General features: G+C 44.2%; 1 protein-coding gene across 7 annotated transcripts in view; it reads left to right on the top strand.

Moving 5' to 3' along the window:
- Positions 1-535: 535 nt before the first annotated feature.
- Positions 536-23,711, top strand: part of nckap1 (NCK-associated protein 1) — a 26,489-nt gene continuing 3,313 nt past the window's right edge. Inside the window, exons 1-28 of one of the 7 annotated variants that reach the window (XM_068732061.1) lie at positions 536-876; positions 5,675-5,692; positions 10,160-10,270; positions 12,961-13,053; positions 13,156-13,212; positions 13,493-13,635; positions 13,759-13,849; positions 14,502-14,639; positions 14,807-14,855; positions 14,951-15,107; positions 15,272-15,328; positions 16,055-16,151; positions 16,860-16,966; positions 17,183-17,315; positions 17,535-17,616; positions 17,798-17,856; positions 17,995-18,140; positions 18,273-18,408; positions 18,714-18,833; positions 19,406-19,545; positions 20,130-20,261; positions 20,728-20,946; positions 21,517-21,647; positions 21,779-21,876; positions 22,142-22,235; positions 22,562-22,644; positions 22,871-22,951; positions 23,074-23,167. In XM_068732061.1, the coding sequence (XP_068588162.1) occupies positions 769-876; positions 5,675-5,692; positions 10,160-10,270; positions 12,961-13,053; positions 13,156-13,212; positions 13,493-13,635; positions 13,759-13,849; positions 14,502-14,639; positions 14,807-14,855; positions 14,951-15,107; positions 15,272-15,328; positions 16,055-16,151; positions 16,860-16,966; positions 17,183-17,315; positions 17,535-17,616; positions 17,798-17,856; positions 17,995-18,140; positions 18,273-18,408; positions 18,714-18,833; positions 19,406-19,545; positions 20,130-20,261; positions 20,728-20,946; positions 21,517-21,647; positions 21,779-21,876; positions 22,142-22,235; positions 22,562-22,644; positions 22,871-22,951; positions 23,074-23,167 (2,974 nt within the window). In that variant the 5' untranslated portion in view covers positions 536-768. The other 6 variants (XM_068732063.1, XM_068732062.1, XM_068732066.1 and 3 more) reach the window with 6 other exon arrangements.

Below are 23,711 nucleotides of genomic sequence, written 5' to 3'. Positions count from 1 at the left end.
AAACTGTACTATTACTGAAAGCAGCTTAATATTATATTGTTCTCACTAGTAGCCTAACAGTAATATTATGGTGTTTATATTGTAGTCTTTTCACCATCATTATAATTTTAACATAATGTAATGTGTGTGTGTGTGTGTGTGTGTGTGTGTGTGTGTGTGTGTGTGTGTGTGTGTGTGTGTGATTCTGATGTGGGCCATTGGCACAATGAGTACTTTTACTTTTGGTATTTTAAGTATTTCTACGCTATAGTATGGATACGTCCTATTTAAATAAAAGATCAGAGTATTTCTTCCACCACTGATTTGTTTGGGTAGTTTGTTTTAATGAGTATTAGTTCACATTGGTGAATAAGTAGTCTTTATACACAGTATGTATATCAGTAAAGGAACAGTACACAGACGTATCAGCAGTGGTGGAAGAAGTATTCATATATTTTTAATTTTTTACTCATTTTAAGGTACTGAGATTTACTATTAACGAGGGCCCCTGAACGCACCACGAGAGCCAGCCTCGTTGTGAAAACCAGGACAACTCCTCATCATCCCTGTGACCGAGAGAAAAAAATAAAAAAATAAATAGAAACACACAGGGAGACGGTGGGGTGGAGTACAGGAAGCTGCTGAAACATGGGAGAAATCTAACATCGGCATAAACCACACAGCTTCCCTCGTTCTTCTTCCCATCACTAAAACCAGAGGCTGCAGGAAGATTTGTGATATTTTTTTTCCTTCTTCTTCTCGGATTGAATTGGTAGATTTAACGAGAAGATGTCGCGCGGAGTGATCCAGCCCAGCCAGCAGAAGCTGGCAGAAAAGCTCACCATCCTCAACGACAGAGGCATCGGGATGTTGACCCGTGTTTACAATATAAAGAAGGTCCGCACACACACACACACGTGCACTTAAATCCTCATTAAACCATATAGATTCAGTATATGGACTTTTACTCAAAATGAGTGTCAATATTAACGTTGGGAGACAGTATGAATGCTTGATTAGCTAGCACTGACCATTACTCTATTGGTTTAATGTAGCACTGCTGTTTTTGTATATTAGCCACTGTTAATATGTCATTTTTTAAACAGGTTAATATGCGGCAATAGGCACTTATTATCCCAAATGTGTCCCTTTCGCATCCCTGGAAGCTAGAGCACTGTCGCGTTAGCTTGCGGTAAAGTGGCCCCGTTTCGTTTTTACGATATAAACAGATTTTTTAGTTGGATTAAAAGACGCGTGCAGATTTGCTGTGGATAGTATATAAAATACAATCAGGTGAATTTAAAAAAAGGAACAGTTAAAATTAAGCTCCACCGAGGTGATATCGGTAAAAAAAAAAAAAAAAAAATCTAGGCCTTGCAGCAGTGTTTAAAGCTAGCTAACGTCGGCCGGTAATGGCGGCGGCTGCTAGCTAAGCTAACCACCGTTAAGCTAGCTAAGCTAACCACCGCTAAGCTAACGTTAGCAATCGGGCGTCGTCTCTGCTCCACCAAAACACGAAGCACACCAAAACACAGCTGCAGTCTGATGCTAACATGTATTAGTATTATTAAAAGCCAGTTCTTTACACCTTTTACGTTACAGTGTTTTTGTTTTTTTGTTTTTTACCAGAGCTACATTTAGCTATTAGCTGAATGAAATGTAAGAAAATGAAGCTAAAGTAACAGGCAACGGCTGCTTTTAATGTCGGTTAATCTCATTAATTCGATTAACGTCGATTATTTAATGTTAGCTGGTTCAAAATATAAATATATGTGTATATATATACACAACATCAGAGTCCTGTTTGATGACTAAAAATAATTCAGTCTATTATATTAAAATATAACATAAAAACCCTTTTTGCTCAATTTCTGTGTATTCCATTATGAACTTCTCTCTTAATTGACAGATAAAGTAATTTCAGTAGTTTCAGCTCAAACACTTCTATAGCCCCTCTCAGTGATGACAGTAAACACTGTCACGGTGCAATAGACACAGTGGTATGAACTATAACATGTCTAAATAATGTCACAGAGTCTTAATTGTGTTGCTGAAGTATAACACCAGTTGGTTTGTGTGTGGGAGGATAGTGGGTCTGTTTGTGTGTTACGAGCCTTTGTGCCTGGGTGTGTGTGATGAATAAAGCAAGACGAGAGAGAGAGGGAAAGAGGTCAAATATAGTGTGTATATATATATATATATATATATTAAATATAAATATAGAGTACAGTACAACACCAGTGGTTTGTGTGTGGGAGGTTAGTGGGTCTAAACTTTTTACTTCACATGGTGAACACGTGTGTTTTTATTGTGTGTAAGTTGTATGACAGTCAGACACAATCATAGAGATTTCGCTACTGATTACACTTCTTAGTACGCCCTTCCTTTCCTCCCTCCTTCCTTCCTTTCTTTCTTTTTTTTTTCTTTCTTTTGGTCTGTCCCATCATCTTCATATCTCTCCTGATCTGCCTCACCATAAGGCTTCTGAATATTTCCACCCTTAATTAAAATTGCTGTTCATGCGTTCTTTATTCCTTATTTCACCGTGTGATTTGAGAAAGGAAAAAAAAAAAAAAACTCTCCAAACATCCAATAACGACCTCATCCCAAAGCTAGAAACGAAAGAACCGGGACAGTAATCTGTGATGCAATCAGTGGGCTCATTCTGCTAACCTCAACGGCAATTTGGAGACCGTTGTAATCTTTTTTTAATTTCTAAAATTCCTTCACAAAGTGCCTCTGATTTAACACCAGTGGATCATCTCCATTATGTTTCCAAATGAATACACCGGAGACCGACTTGGTGGTCTCGTTTCTACCTTTGGGAGACAGTAATTCATGCTCACTAACGGTACTGTTCCCATCTAAGATCACAGCAATGCTCTTTTCCATTTTAAGCATATTCACTAATTACACGCCATTGACTACCTGCAGAAATAATATCTATTTTCACCTCAATTAACCTTGGCTGAGTGGCATTAAAGCTTCTTTTTGTTTGCTGTGCTTATCATTCAGCCAGTGGACCTTCTAACATCATATTTTGTCTTTGCACACGACACTTACAAAAGTATTTATTTTTTCTTAACCTTGTTTACACTCAGGAAACCCCAATAGTCTCTGAAGCCAGTGTGCAGCTAGTTAGAAATACACGTTTTTCAAATATACAGAGACTGCAGTCGACATACTATGGATGTTGTCTAATTGTCAGCAGTACGATCAACTGGAGCAGCGGATGTTTCCACAATGGATGCATCAACGTGAACGCCTCTACGTTATGATGCAGTTTGGTGTTAAAGCCCTGCAGCAGAAACCACATGTGGAAAGCTTTAAAACATGTTTTATTTCTCAGAGATGTTCGTTTTAGGCTGAAGCTTGTTCTGCTTTAAGTCAGTTTTAGTACCTTTTTAAGTGAAATAAACACCCCTCTGACACAGTTTTTAGAATTTGAGATACCTTTGATCATAGCTATAATAATGATATTTGTCAGTTTATATAACAGGTGTATTGGTAGTGTATTGCCCCCCCTCTCTAAGTCCAGCTAGTTCAGGCTCCACAGTTGTCCTCTTGATTGTTTAGTTGTGGTTTGTGTGAGATCAGGACTTTCTTCTTCTACTGGCTGTGTGGCGCCAACACTTTCTTCTTCATGCTGCACACGTACAGCAGCTGTTTTCTGATCAACAAAATCTGCATTCTTTATTCTTCTCTTTTTTTTGTTGCCCAGAATACAGTGGAAGCTCGGTAGCCTGGTAATGAGCGTACCTACGGTGGCTCAGAGGGGACAGAAGCTGCAGTGAATAATTTACCTTCTGGGGAGAAAAAAAAAAATAATAATTCCAGGTTGACATTTAATGAAGGGCAGCGCTGATTACTGGGGGCATGTTTACCACACATTTCTCATTTCAACGGTATTTTATGAGCTGTTGAGGGTAAATTGCCCGAGACCTCCATAAATTTCTCATTAATCAAAAATGGCTTTGTTACCCTGGGAAAATACAGTACAAACAGAGCTTTAATCAGACTGTTGGCTCATTTTAATATTCCCATGTATCGTATGTGGTGTGAAGAGACAAACGTTGGGAGTGACCTGGGTAACGAACGGTCGGACTCTTGTCCCTCCATCGGCATCGCTGCACACCTGTGCTTCACATCTAAACGTCTGCCGAGGGGAATCCCGCTCCTCTCCTGCAGCGTGACTCCGCATAAACACAGAGGGGCTCTCTCGTTATGTAACACACATTAATGGATAATACACGAGCAAGCTGGTCTAAAGCCGAGCCGGTTAAAAGTCAACACTGAGTGGGATCGAATGAGAGTCAGAGGAGTTGATGTGGGTTCAAATACGATGACTGGAGTGTTAATAACTCACCCATTCTGTCTCGCTGACCTTTTTTTCCTTTTAACTGTTCTTGTTCCTCTTTTTTTTTTTTCTTCTACTTCCCAAGAAGAAACCTCGACAACAGATAAGAAAACGGACCGATCGACGACGTGTAGTTACGCTTCATTAGAATCCCCGAAAGTTAAACTGGTATCAGGCCGACCAATCGGCTGTGTGCTCCAGATCAGACTGGAGACGTAATCGCTTAAAAAAAAAAAAAAAAAAAAGATGAGGGCGTTTGTGCTTTTCTATCTTCCGGCGTTTGTACTTTTTTTTTTTTTTACGCAGAAAACACGTGTATTGCGATATTTACCTGAAATTAAAATGTAAGGTGTTCTCCCTCCAGCCAGCTCAGATATGATTGAGTTATGAAGTGAGGAGTTATCGTAAAGATAACCCCTCATCTCACCGTCAACAGGAATCAATAGAAACATGACGCCGTCATAACAACATATGAACGAATAGTTCAGACTTTTGTGTTTTTATGAATGAATATTCGACACTATTCCTGACATATTTATCTCTGATACCTGCCTGGTAGATCCACAGGGTCTAGCTCCACACAGGTCTACATTGTTACCCGTCTAATCTTCAGCTGTCAACACCAGTTTAACTCTCAGTTCCCCCACAACCTCACACCACGTCTCTGTTTAGTCTTGACCCACTATTTCGCCCCGACGCCACGTCACACGTCGTCAAAATCGTGCCGCTCCACCACCAGCCGGCTCGACCTCGCTCTGACCAAACAAACCCCCCCACCCCCCCCTCTAGAAGAGCTTCTGGATACACAGTAGAGACAAGTGGCTCGTGCTGGTGTGTGTGTGTGTGTGTGTGTGTGTGTGTGTGTGTGTGTGTGTGTGTGTGTGTGCGCGCGCACACACACATAATAACCGTGAGCACGATCGCACATTCATCACCGGCAATGGAGCGCTGAGGGAACCCTGCGTTGTCAGTTCCTAAGCAACAGACATGGAAATGTGGAGCAAATATTGCAGCCAGTAAAAAAAAACAAAAAAAAAAAAAACTTCATGACAGCCATATTATTTCAGCCTTAAAATGGATGTGTAGGTAGGATTACTACACTCTGTGTTACTTTAAAACGTGTGTGTGTGTGTGTGTGTGTGTGTGTGTGTGTGTGTGAGCGACTCTGTGTGTGTGTGTGTGTGTGTGTGTGTGTGTGTGTGTGTGTGTGTGTGTGTGTGTGTGTGTGTGTGTGTGTGTGTAGACCAGTGATCCAGCAGTGTGTCTGGGTGGGCTCTTTGTTTTTTGATTTCTTCTCTTCTTCTCTCCGTTCCAATGCTTCCCCCCTCTCCTATGCAGCAAGGACAAGTTTGGAAGGTTTGCAAAGTTTATCACCTTCCACTGATGAAACCCCACCTCCTTCACCCTTCCTCACCTCCTTTCCTCACCTCCTTTCCTCACCTCCCTCCTCCTCCTCCTCCCTCCTGCTCCCTGGCTACCTGTACTAATCTGTTGGTCCTCTCCGTTGTGCCTCACTCCTCTTCATGTCTGATTCTGCAGTGCTGAGAGTAAAGCCGGGGCTCCATTCACTTGTCAGTTGTACGAACCCTCAATGGAGATCCATCTGCTTGTTTGGGGGGGGGGGATATTCCAGGATGGGAATACCAGAAACGATTGCATATTCCATTTAAATGTGCTCATTTGATCCACAGTAACTGACAACATTTGTCATTTTACAATTTAGCAAGAGCGACTACAGTGTGTCTCAAACACAATACTCTGTTAGTCCTGCTTTTAAAATACTACTCGAGTACAAAAGTATTAACAATACAACATACTTAAAGAGCCAAACGTAAAAGTAATTTAATTTCTGATATCATTATTGATGCTTTGATGTTTAAATCACTGTAATGTTGTCGTCGGTAAAGATGTACTGCTGGGTAGCTTAACGTACAGTAATACATTAGAATTTATGATTTTAATGATCTATTTTGTATTAATAACCTAAACCTGTAAAGTAACTAGTTACTTAAGCTGTCAGATAAATGCAGTGAAGTAAAAACTACTATATTTTTTATTACAATAGAAGTATAAAGTAGCAGAAAATGGAAAAACTCAAGTACGTCAACATTTTATTTATTATATTTCTATTTAGATGTTTTATATTTATATTATACTTTTTACTTTAAGTTCTTAAGTAACTCTACTTCATGTACATTCCACCACTTTGACTCTCGATTGAGCGCTTCACCTTTCCACCATGCCAACCGGCTCGGCCCTTTTTTAAGTTTATTTTAATGAAGTGCTCCTGTAGAGAACGAGTCCAACGAACGCCGGAGGATGAGTGAAGATCAGCCTCCTCCTCCTCCTCCTCCTCCAGGCAGCCGGCCAGCGGTGAAGCGGCTCTCTGCCGATCACAAGACACCATCCATTCTGTGGAGCTCTTCTTTCTGTCTTTCTTTGTCGCAGTTAATACCTCCTTTTAAAAAGAGCGAGAGAGCTCCTCTAGTGTGAGGACTGACGGACAGAAACTAATTCGTCTCAGCGTTCGCGTTCCTTTCCCGTGGTTAACGGAGGCTCTGAAGGAACGCCGTAAAGGTGCCGCGGGGCTGTTGGAATATTTCACGGAGTAATTAGCGGCCGTAATTAGTTTTCAGACGGAGGTTTCTCCGGCCCGGTGCTGTCTAGTCCGGGGTCCCTGCTGCCGTGTGTGTTGCCGTGTGGGGACCCCTTCTTTAAAGAAGCTCGGCTGTTAATTGGTACCCGGAGTGGAGAAGCGACGGAGGAGCAGGAGGAGGAGGAGAGACGGAGGTCTGTTCTGGTATCCAGGCAATCCGGCACTTCTGATTCTCAGCTTATCCCCGTGCCCCCGTCCCTTCATCCACCTCCATCCTTTCATCATCCCACCCCCCCCACCCCCACACACACACACACACACACACACACACCTCCACACACCCACAACCCAGCCAGCTTAATGCACCAGCCACCGGCAGCACTAATGGATGGTGCCAGAGAGAACGATTATTAAAGCTACATGCTTTTGTTCTGCGACGCTACGCAGCCACACGGCCGCTTCTGTCCTTTCTGAACAGTAAAATAAAGACTAGTAGACGAGTAGTAACCTAGTTTAAGCTGAGACTCAAAAACAGAAATAAGCTAGGATCTAGAAAACACGGTTTTGCATGTTTTAGCCCATTAGTTACAACCTCATGTATAACTTATTCTGCATTACTGCCAACCATTACCCAAAGCACAGGCATTGAATGTTTGTCAATGTGTGTTCCCCGTTCTCTCTCTGTCAGTCATGTCACTGAACTAGTCTTTATCTTTTGTGGCGTTCAAGCGATTGTGGGAATTTCTGACATCTACTCAAACCAGGTGGTTGGAACAATGTGAGTTTTGGGTAGTTTCTCGCTGTCGGTAGCTCGCCCACGAGTCTGGGATGCCGGAGCTTCCTACGATCACTCGAACGCACCGTCAAATACGTGAGTAAATTCAGAGCGTAAGCGTCAATCCGTGAAACGCAGAGAGCCAACGTTGAACGAATAAAAGCTCACATCGTCAGCAAACTTTAGGTTTGGGCTAAAACATGTAAAACACGCGTATAGTCCTTTTTTTTTTCTTTTTTTAGTCAGGATGCCAAATGTTCTGTAATAACCGCACAGTGTTTCTCTACTCTGCAGTTCCCCGGCGTGAGTCAAAGGGTAATGACGACACTGTTAGACGTAGAGAGCGGTCTGTTGTGTGTTAGGGTGAGGCTAGCGGCGCGTTGTCTTCAGAAGAACGACGCTCGTTGCTTTTCTGCGTGGATCGAAACGGTCACATCTTGATTCCTTGCGTCTCAGTTTAAAATCCAGTCTTTCCTCTCGCACACCTGAACAGAGTTCCGTTGTCCGGTAGCGGTTTACCGTGGAACATCTGGTCAGGTGTTGGAGAGAAGCGAGCGCAAGGAAACCAAGCTGAGACCGGAGGGCCGGTCTGTGTCCGTGATGGGTGTTGATATCATGTTGGTGTTGTCTGTCCTCCCCTCCCCTCCCTAAGTGTCCCAAGTGTTTAGTGTGTGAAACCCTCCAGTAGTGGGTGTGTTTAAGAGCCAACTTCTCAAGAAGTCAGCCCGCCCCGTTTCTTCTGCTATTAGCCCGTGAATTAGCTTCAGCTAACGGACCAAACGGACCACCTGAGGTGGTTTTTTTTGGGCTCGGTATCCAGCATGATATGTATGGTTTAGTTAGTTTTTGTCCTCTCAGGATAACTTGCCTATTTTACACCTGCAACCATTTTGCATCCCGTGTAGAATCACACCGGATGCAAAGTGGCGTCTTTTAACTTGTGCTCAGTCAGGGCTCTGATGTGATCGTGTAGCAGAAAGGCTCTTTTTTAACACTGATCTCTGTGAGTTGGAGGTCTCCAACCTTTCCGTTTGTCAGCAGCGTGGCGTATTTCACTCGGGAACCACAGCTCAAAAACTCGTATTTAAAAATATCAAAATCCCAACTGCTGCACGTCAAACGAAAGCAGAGTTCTCCGTTTGTCCGTTGTGCCTCCTGTGAACTAGCATGCGCTGCTAGTTTCCTGCTCTCATTTTGCACTGGCTGTCCCGCGCCATGCAAACTGAAGTCCAGCCCTACGCCCGTGGTGTCGGTTCATTAGCTGTGTGACGTGTTCTACAGAAACATTTACAGCGTAGCGTAGCGGTAACTCTTTATGGCCCCTTTGTGAATGTGTGCTTCCACTTTCTAGACGTGAACCAGGAGGAAGTGAATCCTCAGAAGGGTCAAAGGCACTGACCTCTTCTAGGATTGTTCCTCCAACAAACTCTTTTGTTTATGGCACATGCATGCACCACATGTTCCTCGCCATTCACTACTACTACACTACCCATAATGCATGAGCGCTGCTGCTGCTGCTGCTGCTGCTTCCCGCCAGAGAGTCGGAGGGCCGTCGGTCAGACGAGTAGATGAGAGTGATGAGGAAGTAGGAGGCAGATCTGTAGGTGTAGTGAAACAATGAAAACTTTCTCTCTGTCTCTTTCTCTCTACTTAAGTTCTCTCCCTTTTTTCTTTTTCCCCCCCTTCCTCTTCTGTTTCATTCAACCCCTTCTTCATTTTTCCCGTCCATCACTCTGCCCGTCATGCAGTGGTACTAACCAGTGATGGCTCAGAGACTCTCTCAGTGGTTCTCATCCTCTCCGCGTTGTGGAGAACGTCTGTTGAAGCGTCACAATGAGGCTAAATTACGAGACGCTTAAGTTTATTCCTCCCGACTGGGACCAGGATTACAACATGCAGAGTAACTGTTGTTTGTATTTGAATCGGATCATTTCGGCGTCCGTGCTCTCGGCTGTCCGACGTCTCTCCACAGCTCCCCTCGGGTGAGAACCACCGATCCAGTTCAGGCTGGTTTATCCAAAACATGAAAACCACAGACTTCCAAACTTCACTCTCGTACTTTTGGAATCTCCCCGTTGTGTCGTCCATCTTAAATGGCGAATTTGACTCGCAGCGGGTCACTCGCATTCAAGTTTGTGCGTGTGGTTTTGTTTTCATGTTTTGAACCGCGGTCCGGAGAAACGTCACCGAATGTGAAAGTGGTGTCAGTATTTTCATCCACCTTGAACCCCCCCCCCCCCTCCCCTCTCACATCCTGGACCGGGATAAACCAGCTTCTCACTGTGAGCACTCAATGTTTCCTCAGTGATGAGCATCTAACATGCCTGACCGTGAGGAAGGTCAAATGTTAGATTAATAGAGACGTAAACGTGTTGAAGTGTAGCTGTGCCCTCAGCGTGGCTTGTGTTTGTGTTTCTCCTCACCTCCTCCTCTCCTCTCCTCTCCTCTCCAGGCGTGTGGAGATCCCAAGGCCAAGCCCTCCTACCTCGTCGATAAGAACTTGGAGTCCGCCGTTAAATTTATTGTCAGGAAGTTCCCCGCTGTGGAGACACGGAACAACAACGTAAGTGTGTGTGTGTGTGTGTGTGTGTGTGTGTGTGTGTGTGTGTGTGTGTGTGTTTGTATGTTGAATGTCTAGACTAAAAAGGTGTATTTTTTCTGCACGTAGAACTTTGGAAAATTGCAGCTTCTGATGATTTATTTTAGTTATCAATCCCAATTAATATTCATGATACAATCAAATCGTCTCCAGTAGGAACCCTGAAAAGTCAAGTGACATTAAGTTTGTTCTCTATTCAGGCAGATTCTCATCTTTTATTTGTAATGTTACTGATTTGTGTTGCTAGTTCGTTTCTATTGTCATATTCAGTATACGGTGTTTAGCCGTAGATATACAGTACGTCACCGTTTGATAGTTTCACACCTGTACAACACGACTGTTCAATACTGTGTGTGTGTGTGTGTGTGTGTGTGTGTGTGTGTGTGTGTGTGTGTGTGTGTGTTTTAACCGAGTCATTGCTCATCAAATGTTTCTTTCAGCTTTACTTGTTAGCTTAGCTCGTAGCTTCTGGCCTCTATGTGTTTATGTCAAACTGTCATTTAGCAAACAGCTGTGTGTGTGTGTGTGTGAGGGTGAGAGAGAGAGAGAGAGAGAGAGAGTGTGTGTGTGTGTGTGTGTGTGAGAGAGAGAGAGAGAGAGAGAGAGAGAGAGAGAGAGAGAGAGAGAGAGAGAGAGAGAGAGAGAGAGAGAGAGAGAGAGAGAGAGAGAGAGAGTGTGTGTCCAGCTAACTGCTTTATTCAGTATAACTGTGCAAATATTGTCTCTTACGTTGTTTTCTGCTTTGTTTCTGTGTTTGTTTGTGTTTTGCATGCTAAACTTGGCTTAATCCGGACTTGTGCTTTTTGGTAAGTTTTTGTATCTAAGTTTCTGTAATTTTTGTGTTTTATTTCATGTACTTAAGGTTTTTTTTGTGCTTGTTTTTAAAGCTATTTTGGAGTGTTTTTGTTTTTGTTTGTTTTTTTTGCGTTGCTCTACTTTCCCTCCTCTCTGCTGGCAGCGCTTTGACTTTCCATCTTTCATCCACTGAGTGACTGTGCGGCTGGTTAACTGCCTGGTTAACTCTCTGGTTAACTACCTGGTTAGCTACCTGGTTAACTCTCTGGTTAACTACCTGGTTAGCTACCTGGTTAACTCTCTGGTTAACTGCCTGGTTAACTACCTGGTTAACTGCCTGGTTAACTGCCTGGTTAACTACCTGGTTAACTGCCTGGTTAACTCTCTGGTTAACTACCTGGTTGACTGCCTGGTTAACTCTCTGGTTGACTCTCTGGTTAACTCTCTGGTTAACTACCTGGTTGACTGCCTGGTTAACTCTCTGGTTGACTCTCTGGTTAACTCTCTGGTTAACTACCTGGTTAATTGCCTGGTTAACTCTGGTTAACTCTCTGGTTAACTCTCTGGTTGACTGTTAGTTGGTTAGAGGGCTTGAGGACCGACTGTCTGCACTAAGGAGTGTTACAGAGCACTGATTTATTGTGTCTGTCAGTTCGCTGTGTTTCCCAGTTAATTATTATTATTATTATTATGATGATGATGATGATGATGATGAAGAAAGGGCAGGAAAACCTGTAATCACATCCACATCTTTAAAGATTAAAGAATAATACCGGTGTTTATGCCTCCTTGGTGCAGCAGCAGTGTTACACTCTCTTCACTCTCTTCACTCTCTTCACTCTCTTCACTCTCTTCACTCTCTTCTCCTCTTCTCCTCTTCTCCTCTTCTCCTCTTCATCTTTAAAGTTACAGCTGTGACCTGAAACACGCAGCGTTTACATTTACATACAGTCCGTGATGTAAAGACAAACTGCTTCTCACTCGCTGAACTCAGTGCTGTTTACACTTGAGTTCATATTCCAGCTTGTTAAAAGATTGACGTGAGAATCTTTTAAATGCTGAGACTATAGTCGAGATTTTAAGAGACGCTTTGTGTCCACAGACGACGTCCAGAAGCTCAGGAGAAGGTTTTGAGTTTTGGTTTCTCTCGTTAACCGACTTCCTGTTTCTCTTCTGTCTTTAAAACGCAACAAAGGGCGGATCGTCTGGCTTTGCTTTGATAGTCACATTTTTACTTTGGTCAAACATTCTTATCTCTTTTACATTCTCTGCATCGAGGCGAAAACACAAGTTAACTAATTCTAAAAAAAAAAAAAAGGTCTGAGCAGCCTGGACTCTTATTCAGACACAGACGGTATTCCTCCTGTATTCAAATGAAGGACATGTTCGACCAAAGTAAAGTGACTTCACACACATTATATAAATCTCTCTTTGTATCCGTTTATCTGTGTGTCTCTCTGTTTGATTCATTCAAGAAAAGCTGGAGTTTTAGCCCCAATGTCACCGAATTATTCACCAACCGGATCTAATTCACATCAGTTTGCTGTTATATTCAGTCAAAATGAAGAGAAACTCCGTAGTTGGATTTGTTTTGGAGAGAGGGAGGTCAGAATAACTACAGTAATAAATGCAGATATTAGCACTCTAGTTTTAGGAGGAATAAAAGCTCGTCTTTACACAACTCCTATAGTTGAATATTTAGTTAATAACCAACATCTACATGAAAACAAAAACTTTAACGGTACATAAAACACAAGAAGTCCTACAGAGAGATACAGTAAATGATAACAGATACTCTGTATTACCACGTTTATTTATATATATTTTATGTAACTGTGTCTTCGCTGCCGTGTTTACAGCAACAGCTGGCTCAGCTGCAGAAGGAGAAGTCGGAGATTCTGAAGAACCTGGCGCTCTACTACTTCACCTTCGTAGACGTCATGGAGTTCAAGGTAAGGCGCATCAGACGCGGTTCACAGGTGACTGTGGAGGATCGGCCGGCGTTAGTGACTCTAAAGACTCTTCTTACACTGACTCACTCCTTCGTCAAACAGGACCACGTGTGTGAGCTGCTGAACACCATCGACGCCTGCCAGGTCTTCTTTGACATCGTAAGTGCAAAAAAAAAACAACAACCAAAATGGTCGCTTTTAATATTTAATCCTCGAGGAGTAAGGAGGGGATCATGTTTCCTGTCGTGCGTCTGTGCGTCTGTCCGCGGCTAATCTCACGTAACTGCTGGACCCGCCTAATATTAAGGTGGTGAGAAGTTCTGTTCTTCTGTCGGTTGTTCCTGTTTATGTTGGCTACATGTACCTAATGTCCCAGATGTTGTTGATTAAAGGAAAACTCCCCTTTTGTGTTGTTGTTGTTGTTGTTGTTCCCTGTCAGACGGTGAACTTTGACCTGACCAAGAACTACCTGGACCTGGTGGTGACGTACACGACCCTGATGACGATACTGTCTCGCATAGAGGAGAGGAAAGCCATCATCGGACTGTACAACTACGCCCACGAGATGACGCACGGAGCCAGGTGGTGCAAATGAAACGCACTCGAAACACGGACTCGTTAGCGGTCCGTGGTCTCTGTGCTAACCGTGTGTGTGTGTGTGTGTGTGTGTGTGTGTGTGTGTGTGTGTGTGTGTGTGTGTCGCAGTGACCGGGAGTACCCACGGTTGGGCCAGATGATCGTGGATTACGAGAACCCTTTGAAGAAGTTGATGGAGGAGTTTGTCCCCCATGGAAAGGTAACGAGGACGTCTTATTAAAGTGTGACCTGCCGGGTGGTCGTTAGCGGTCCACAGTGTGGTCTGCAGTAGACTTCATCTTGTTTTTACAATGCCAACGCACCTCTAGTGTCACATTCAGATCAGTCGGTGAAACGAGTTCCTGCAGCTGAAGTATCGACTTAATTAAAAAACACAGTGATGTGGTGAAAGACTGATGCAATACTTGTTGATTAACTGAGGTACCAGAAAGCTCACTGTACACTGAAAGTACTGAGTTATTCCTCTCCTTTCTTCTTCTTCTTCTTCACTCCCTCCCGTCTCTCCCTCTTCGTCCCATCTCTCCCTCTTCTTCCCGTCTCTCCCTCTTCTTCCCGTCTATCCCTCTTCTTCCCGTCTCTCCCTCTTCTTCCCGTCTATCCCTCTTCATCCCGTCTCTCCCTCTTCTTCCCGTCTCTCCCTCTTCTTCCCGTCTCTCCCTCTTCATCCCGTCTCTCCCTCTTCTTCCCCTCTCCCTCTTCTTCCCCTCTCTCCCTCTTCTTCCCCTCTCTCCCTCTTCTTCCCATCTCTCCCTCTTCTTCCCCTCTCTCCCTCTTCTTGCCGTCTCTCCCTCTTCGTCCCGTCTCTCCCTCTTCGTCCCGTCTCCCCCTCTTCGTCCCGTCTCCTCCTCCAGTCCCTGTCGGATGCACTGATCAGCCTCCAGATGGTGTATCCCAGGAGGAATCTGTCCGCTGACCAGTGGAGGAACGCCCAGCTGCTCTCTCTCATCTCTGCTCCCTCCACCATGCTCAACCCTGCACAGTCAGACACGGTGAGCATAAACCTCCAACTATGCAGAGGGGAATATTTAAAACTAAACGTGTTTCAACGTTTAGTAGTGAAAAATGAAAACACAAAGCTTGAGTGTGAGCTTTTAATCCGTTCACCTGTATGTGCTCCACACTTCTTGATGTTCTGTCGCTCGTCTCTCGTCTCTAGATGCCGTGTGAATACCTGTCGCTGGACGCCATGGAGAAGTGGATAGTTTGTAAGTAAAACGGTTTCCCCTTCCGTCCACATAACTTGTTTTTCTTTGGCTTCTGGATCATCATATATATTCATCCCTCTGTGTTCTCTCTCCAGTTGGTTTCATCCTGTGCCATGCGGTGCTGAACAGCGACGCTGCGGCGTTGTCTCTGTGGAAGCTGGCTCTGCAGAGCTCCACCTGCCTGTGTCTGTTCAGGGACGAGGTGTTCCACATCCACAAGGCTGCAGAGGACCTGTTCGTGAACATCAGAGGGTAAGAGCGTCCCTACGTGTGGACACGTCTAAAAGCAAAACCTGATAGTTAGAGCGTTCATGCTTTTTACAGCGGGAAGCTAAGGCTTCTGTCTTTACGTCATTAGGTAACGAAACGATCGACGCCTTGTTTAACTCGTCCTCTCTGCTTGTGTTTTTTTCCAGGTACAACAAACGCATCAATGACATCAGAGAGTGTAAAGAACAGGCCCTGTCTCATGCGTACGTACATCATGTTTCTACTAATCTCTTCTTCTTCTTCACATCCCAACTGGTGTTTTTCATCCAATGTTCCGGCTTCCATCTTTAACCATCATTTCAGCTCTGCTTTAGTCTTTTTCTGTCTCGTCTCTCTCTCTCTGTCTCTGACTCTCTCTCTCTCTCTCTCTCTCTCTCTCTCTCTCTCTCTCTGACTCTCTCTCTCTCTGTCTCTCTCTGTCTCTCTCTCTCTCTCTCTCTCTCTCTCTCTGTGTCTCTCTCTCTGTCTGTCTGTATCTCTCTGTCTCTCTCTTTCTCTGTCTGTCTCTCTGTCTCTCCCTCTGTGTCTCTCTGTCTGTCTGTCTCTCTCTCTCTCTCTCTCTCTCTCTCTCTCTCTCTCTGTGTGTGTCTCTCTGCCTGGCTCTGTCTCTGTCTTTCTCTCTCTTTCTCTGTCTCTCTCTCTCTCTCTCTCTCTCTCTCTCTCTCTCTCTCTCTCTCTCTCTCTCAGGGAGTCTCACACAGAAGCTTCCCCTTCTTCCTCTCTTCATCCCTTATTCAGTTTTGTTTTTTATCCTCCCTTCTTTGTCTCATTTCTGCTTTTATCCTCATTACGTATTCCCCCTTTCATCTTCATCTTCATCCTCGTGCCATCTCTGTCATCACTGTACGGATTGTCCTGAAAGTGTCAAAACACCATCTAATCATGACGGCTGTGCTCTGACTTCCTCCGTCTGCTCTGTGTCTCTGCAGAGGCTCGATGCACAGAGAGCGACGCAAGTTCCTCCGGTCGGCTCTGAAGGAGTTGGCCACTGTTTTAGCCGATCAGCCCGGACTACTAGGTCCTAAGGTAACGCAAAAATACCACCTTAAATAGCTAAATACCACCTTTTAAATAACCCTAGACTCAGTTTTAGTAGTAGATGAACACTACTAAATGACCTGGGTGAGCAATACCTAAGCTAGTATCATCTTAAAAAGTAAAATACCACCTTTTTAGTGTTTTTTTTACTTCAATATCACAATACAAATGTACAAAATATCTTCACATGCTCAAATTTAAACACATGTCTTCCATGAAGATTATAGTGACCCAATGGAAGACCGCCTTAACACTAAAATACCACCTTAACACCTTAAATCTCTTTGAGAGAAACCAGCATGAACACCTTGTAACTACAATAAATACTAAACATTGAAGTTTTGGGAATTGGATCCTGTATGGAATATTTGATGTTAATGGAACACGCAATGGTGTCTTAAAACAATACAATACCACCTTAAATACGGCTTCATAAGTTTCTCAGAGTAGACAGATGTTACCACCTTAAACAGCCTGTATGTTCCTCTGGCAGAAGAGACCCTCATGAATGTAGAGCAGAATATATTAGGTGAACATATTGCATGTTTGGTTCACAGACTGTGAGAAAGTGCTCTCGGTAATTTATCTTTGAATTATTTATCTGACATTTCCATTTCCCCTTTTTAAAATAAATAAATCTAAATCTCTTTCCCTCCGTATTCATCCGCTTCCTCCTCCGTCGTCGTTTCCCGCCAGGCGCTGTTCGTGTTCATGGCGCTGTCGTTCGCACGGGACGAGATCATCTGGCTGCTTCGACACGCAGACAACATCCAGAAGAAAAGCACAGACGACTTCATAGACAAGTACGCACACGCACACACACACACACGCACACACACACACACACACACACACACACACACCTGTTCACACCTACTGTAACACAACCATAGCATCCTTAACTTAAATCTGTTGATATGTGTGTGTGTGTGTGTGTGTGTGTGTGTGTGTGTGTGTGTGTGTGTGTGTGTGTGTGTGTGTGTGTGTGTGTGTGTGTGTGTGTGTGTGTTGTGTTACAGACACATAGCAGAGCTGATCTTCTACATGGAGGAGCTCAGAGCTCACGTCAGGAAGTACGGCCCGGTGATGCAGCGGTACTACGTCCAGTACCTGTCCGGCTTTGACGCCGTGGTGCTGAACGAACTGGTGCAGGTATGAATATGAGGCTCTCAATGCACGTTGAACTCTGTGTGATATAACACATAGAAATGTAGAAAGTAGAGAAGGAAGATGATAATGAGGGCTGGCAGCTCCCTTTGGTTTGAATCCATGCAGATGAAAAGTATCATTTTGGGTCTTTTTTCAGAAGTTTTTTTTCCCACACTGCACTTGTGTTTCTAACCGGTTTTCCGTCCTGTCTTTATCTGATAGAACCTGTCTGTGTGTCCAGAGGACGAGTCCATAATCATGTCCTCATTCGTCAACACTATGACTTCTCTCAGTGTCAAACAAGGTGAACCATTAGCATCGTTGTAGTAGTACAACAACACTGTGGACGTATTGATAGTAGTAAAGTCATTTTACAAGTGCTTGTAATACAGCTATAAATGTGTGTGAAGTGAATTTCTCTTGTTATCTCTGGTTAATCTCTGGCTTCCTTTGAGGCTGATGAAGTTTTCTCTTTTGTGTTCTAGTGGAGGATGGAGAGGTGTTTGACTTCAGAGGAATGAGGCTGGACTGGTTCAGACTGCAGGTGTGCAAACGAATCTACTACTAGTGGAACGTTCAGGACTACTGAGCACAGTCTGCATGTGTTTAAGTATTGCTACTAACGGCTCTACTAAAGTACCAAAATACCTCTAATAATGAGGATGACTTCTCCTCTCTGCAGGCCTACACCAGCGTCTCTAAAGCCAGTCTTGGCATCGCCGATCACAAGGAGCTCGGCAAGATGATGAACACCATCATCTTCCACACAAAGATGGTGGACTCTCTGGTGGAGATGCTGGTGGAGACATCGGACCTGTCCATTTTCTGGTGAGATGCACACACTTATATATATATATATATATATATTTACATAATACATAGGTACTACATTTGCTATTTATGAAGTGTGCGTTTTGTCCCGTATTTCATCTTCCTCCTCCTGTGTTTTTTTCGCGGTAGTAGCTTCTACAGCCGTGCGTTTGAAAAGATGTTCCAGCAGTGTTTGGAGCTTCCCTCCCAGAGCCGACACTCCATCTGCTTCCCTCTGCTCTGCACACACTTCATGTCCTGTACGCATGAGCTCTGTCCCGAGGAGGTAAACACACACACACACACACACACACACACGTACGTATAGATATGCTCTCTAACCCTCCGTCTGGACAAGTCAGACGCTATGTTTCACTTCTTCTTACGGTCTTACGAAACCCTTTCTTTACTTCAATAAACTACATATTTTAAGGGTTTTCATCATTTGAATGATTAAACTTCTAACATATCTTAATCATCTGACCTCATCCTTTTGATTCTATGGTTTTTTGATGACATGTTTTCTCTGTTATTGCTGTGTGATTATTTGGTTAATAAAGACTGCGTGGTTCCACCTTTCCTCCTCCACAGCGTCACCACATAGGGGATCGAAGCCTGTCGTTGTGCAACATGTTTCTGGACGAAATGGCCAAACAGGCCCGAAACCTGATCACTGACATCTGCACCGAACAATGTACACTCAGCGACCAGGTAGGAACACACACACACACACACACACACACACACACACACACACACATACACTAAGGCAGCCAATTTAGAGGAATACTTTGGCATTTTGGGAAGTACAATCACTCTCTTTCTCCTCGCAGAGAGCCGGTGGAGGAGATCGATGCCTCTCGGTTGCATCGATCTCCTCGCTGCTCTCACAAAGTCCTTCGAAGTTTTCTTACGCCAACAAACTTCCTGATGTCACAAGATTTGGCAGAAACAACCGACCATTTGCATAATATTACATGCTGTCACGTTAATGTTTTGAGGCCTCTGTTGATGCTTGTAGTTAAAAGCCTCTTAAATTGATCTCTATCTGTCTGCTAGCTTCTCTGAGAACGTCAGCCAGGCCGTGAATAATCGGCCTTTCTCCATCTGTCTTCCTTTTTCCCCTCGATCTCTTGTTTATCCCTTCCTGTCTTCTTTTCTTTTCTTTTCTTTTCTCTTCTCTCTCTCTCTCTCTCTCTCTCTCTCTCTCTCTCTCTCTCTCTCTCTCTCTCTCTCTCTCTCTCCGCCGCCTGTCTAATCTTCTTCTCCTCCTCCATCTCTAGCTGCTTCCTAAGCACTGTGCGAAAACCATCAGCCAGGCGGTGAACAAGAAGAGCAAGAAGGCGACGGGGAAGAAGGGCGAGCCGGAGAGAGAGAAGCCGGGCGTCGAGAGCATGAGGAAGAACAGACTACTGGTCACCAAGTCAGTCCAATACGCAAACTTTCTCCTCTTTTTCTCCTCTTTCTTGTGTCTTTATGCGTCTGTTAGTAAGTAATAACTACTGATTCCGTCAGCATCTTTAATAATAGATTCATAGCCTCATCGTTGGTTTGTCTGAATTCCAATTCGCCGCCGTTAAACTTCCATCTTTGTTCCTGCAGATAGCAGCGATAACGTCTCCCGTACGCCTCAGTGGTGTCACCGCGATACCAAAATTATGACATTGATGCAATTTATCTCTGAATATCTCGATGCAGATACTGAAACAATACCACAGGCAAAAAAAAACCTTGAAAATCCCTGCTTAGCGAAAATCCCTATAGTGAATTTTAAGCTGCCTTTAATGCGCGTCGGGCTTTTATTGTGAAAGGTAAGAACTGAATGAGAGAAGCTGTAATTGCGGCGCTGGTGTCTTCGTGCAGACTACAGATCCTCTGTGTTATTATCGCACTGCCTTCGTGTTCTGCTGCGGTTCTTTTCTGTTTGTCCGTTGCTGTAAAGACACAGATAACTCAAAAGTTCCGTCGCATCTTATGGAGTTCATTCTGACCTTCTTTCTCCCACAGTCTGGATAAACTCCACACGGCACTTTCTGAACTCTGCTTCTCCATCAACTACGTTCCCAACCTGGCGGTCTGGGAGCACACGTTCACACCGAGAGAGTACCTCACCTCGCACCTGGAGATCCGATTCACCAAGTAAGCACAAACACTCAGAGAGTTCCCGTCGGAGCTTATTTCTGTCCCGTTGAGAGACGAAGACTCCTTCCGTCGATAAACAAACTTAAGACTTAAACTAAGAGCTTCTTTGGTCGAGGACATCCCCAGTTGCTGAGCTTTTGTTATTTACCTTTTTGAAGTTAATTAACTACGAGACATTTGACCTTCGACGAATAGAAAAAGGCAACAGATTCCAGAACATCGTCGTCGCTGCAAACGGCAGTAAGTGATCAAAAGGGAAATGCAAAGGATAAAAAGAGAGCATCTGCGCTCGCAACACCAACGAAGAAGAGTTTCACTTGTTTATGTCAAGAGAGTTCACGGTTACCTCGTCTCACTGTGTATTTAGATAACGGTTCATCCTCTGCAGGATGTCGGTGCTGCAATCTGAGGCTTTAAATGTGCTTTTTACTAATCGGACCTCCATGTCGACGTCCGTCTGCAGGTCCATAGTGGGGATGACCATGTACAACCAGGCCACCCAGGAGATAGCCAAGCCCAGCGAGCTGCTGACCAGCGTGCGGGCCTACATGACGGTGCTTCAGTCCATCGAGAACTACGTCACCATCGACATCACCCGGGTGTTCAACAACGTCCTCCTGCAGCAGACGCAGCACCTGGACAGCCACGGGGAGCCCACCATCACCAGTCTGTACACCAACTGGTACGTTCTCCGGTTCCGATCTTAACACCGTCGAGTCTCAAGCGGTACGAACGCCAATAAAACTTGATTCCTCGTTTTTTAATCGCTGCACAGAAGGAGATCATTTTTATTGCTGCACAAAATACTGTCGCAGCACAAACAAACTAAATACCAGATTTTGCTTTTTCTGGGCACAGAATGTAGGAATGTTTTTTCATTTACTGTTAAATTTCAAGCCTGTGTTTTAGGATATTTGATTGTGATTTGGAGGATGAGTTTATGAGAGTAATAGCCCCGTAATATACATCATTATTACTATCTAAATAACAGACAAAAAATTCTGAAAATCCCTGTGCAGCATTATCCAAGTGTCTTGTATCCATTCTATATGATGTTTATTGTTTCTGGGTGTGTCGGTCCTTCGTGACGGCCCAGAAGCCTCCCTCAGATGGTTTAAAGCGCCACCTAGCGGCACGATTACGATCTATTTATAAAAGGTGTTTTTTTTCCTGATATGGACTCGGTAATCAAAGCGAGGACTGAAACACCCGACCGATGCTGAGAAAGTGCTTTTTGTGTTTGTGTTTTCAGGTACCTGGAGACGCTGCTCCGTCAGGTCAGCAACGGACACATCGCCTACTTCCCCGCCATGAAGGCCTTCGTCAACCTGCCCACGGAGAACGAACTGACGTTCAACGCCGAGGAATACTCCGACATCTCCGGTACTGACCCACACACACACACACACACACACGGCCTCGTCCGCACGCTTTAGATTGTTGATGGCTGCTCTCAGTTGTAGCTGAAGAATGTGTAAAACTTGTGTTTGTGTTTGTTTGGTGTGTTTTCACAGAGATGCGTTCGCTGTCTGAGCTGTTGGGGCCGTACGGCATGAAGTTCCTCAGCGAGAGTCTGATGTGGCACATCTCATCACAGGTCGCTGAGCTGAAGGTACGCGTAGATATACTCACACATACAAAATAATGGAGTTTTGTACGTCTTTATTTCATCGTATTTCCTTTTTACTGCTTTTGGATAAATCAATATATCCATCGTATAAGTGCTGCAATTACAAAGCATTATAACTGACTGAATATACTACTAAATGAGAGCTCTTAATATGAGGAATAAAGATGAACATCTTTAATATAAAGAGAGATAATCTTACTGTATAAACAGGAAGTTAAACATGATTTTGTGGTTTGTCTCCACGTAGAAACTGGTGGTAGAAAACATGGAGGTGTTGACCCAGATGAGGACGAGCTTTGACAAACCAGAACACATGGCCGCCCTGTTCAAGAAACTCACCTGTAAGCGCGCGCGCACACACACACACACACACACACACACACACACCTGTGACAGCTAGTGTTTTACACACACACACACACACACTCCTTCGTTGACTCAGCTGACCGGCTGCTGTCCTGACTTGTTTCATGTGTGAAGCGCTCCAGCATTGATTGGTTCTGTTATTGTCCAACATTTGTTCCCACTTGGTAGTAAACTTGTAGTGATATTAATAGTTGGTGGTTAAGCAGACTTCACTGAAAGCAGCAAATGGAGGATGATGGTCCTGTTGGATGCTTTGATGTTTACTGTTGTTGTTGTTGTTGTTGTTGTTGTGTGTCTGTAGCTGTGGACAGTGTGTTGAAGAGAATGACCATCATCGGAGTCATCTTGTCCTTCCGCTCACTGGCTCAGGAGGCCCTCAGAGATGTAAGACACACACACACACACACACACACACACACACACACACACACACACACAGCTAACTCCCCAGTGACATCAAGGATGCAGAATCTCCACACGTTCTTATTCTTAATGCATATAATGTAGATGGATACAGTTGAACTTCTAGTTCATAAAAGCACCATAAATGTCACACTGTTGATTATTATTATGTGTTATTTCTGAATATTTCCTCTGTGTCGCTCTGCAGGTGTTATCCTGTCACATTCCCTTCCTGGTCAGTTCCGTGGAGGATTTCAAGGACCACATCCCCAGAGAGACGGACATGAAGGTGAAAGACGCTCCCACACACTTAGAAATAGAGCAACCTCTCCACCCGATGTCTCTCTCTCTCCCTCCCTCCCCCCTCCCCCTCCCCTCATGCGTATGTATGACTCTGTGGTCTGGTTCCAGGTGGCCATGAATGTCTACGAGCTGTCGTCAGCAGCAGGTCTACCCTGTGAGATCGACCCGGCTCTGGTGGTGGCTCTGTCCTCGCAGAAAAGCGGTGAGACACTAACGCAGGCGTGCAGAAGTGTGATCTGAGTCTGGAGTGGCCGTCTGGAGCTGCTTTCCGCTTTCACGTTAATCTGATGGCAGTTTAACGTCCTCGCGTCTGAACGAGCACCCGGTCACTTTAACTGACCGTTAAACGAAGCTTGGTTCGTACTCGCCGTAGTGATCATGTGACTGTGACGAATAGTCCACTGATAAAAGCTTTACTTACACGTCTAGGGATCATACAAAGAAGGATAATTCTCTTTAAATGCTTTTGAAACAGGAGGTCTTAGAATTATTCAGCCAAATAGTTCACAGGATTATCAACCTTTCTTTCGATATAATGCATTTAATACTTAAGTTGTTTCTTTACAGGGTTTGTATGAAATCAATAAAGTAGTCCATGAATATGAGATATGAGTTTGTAGATAATTACAATGACAACTTCATCAACTTCTCACAGAACGTTCTGGAAGCCTCTCGCCGTCTGATGTTTTGCAGTACCCACTCTCCGCCTGAACCAGCGACGGCGCTGTTTTACAAAAACAAAATCG

This window comes from Cebidichthys violaceus, unplaced genomic scaffold, assembly GCF_023349555.1.
Source record: "Cebidichthys violaceus isolate CVI_PGR_0920_01 unplaced genomic scaffold, fCebVio1.0.p SCAF_56, whole genome shotgun sequence".
NCBI classification, from domain to species: domain Eukaryota; kingdom Metazoa; phylum Chordata; class Actinopteri; order Perciformes; family Stichaeidae; genus Cebidichthys; species Cebidichthys violaceus.
Note: the sequence above shows the minus strand (reverse complement) of the source record. Positions and strands in the feature narration are given on the sequence as shown.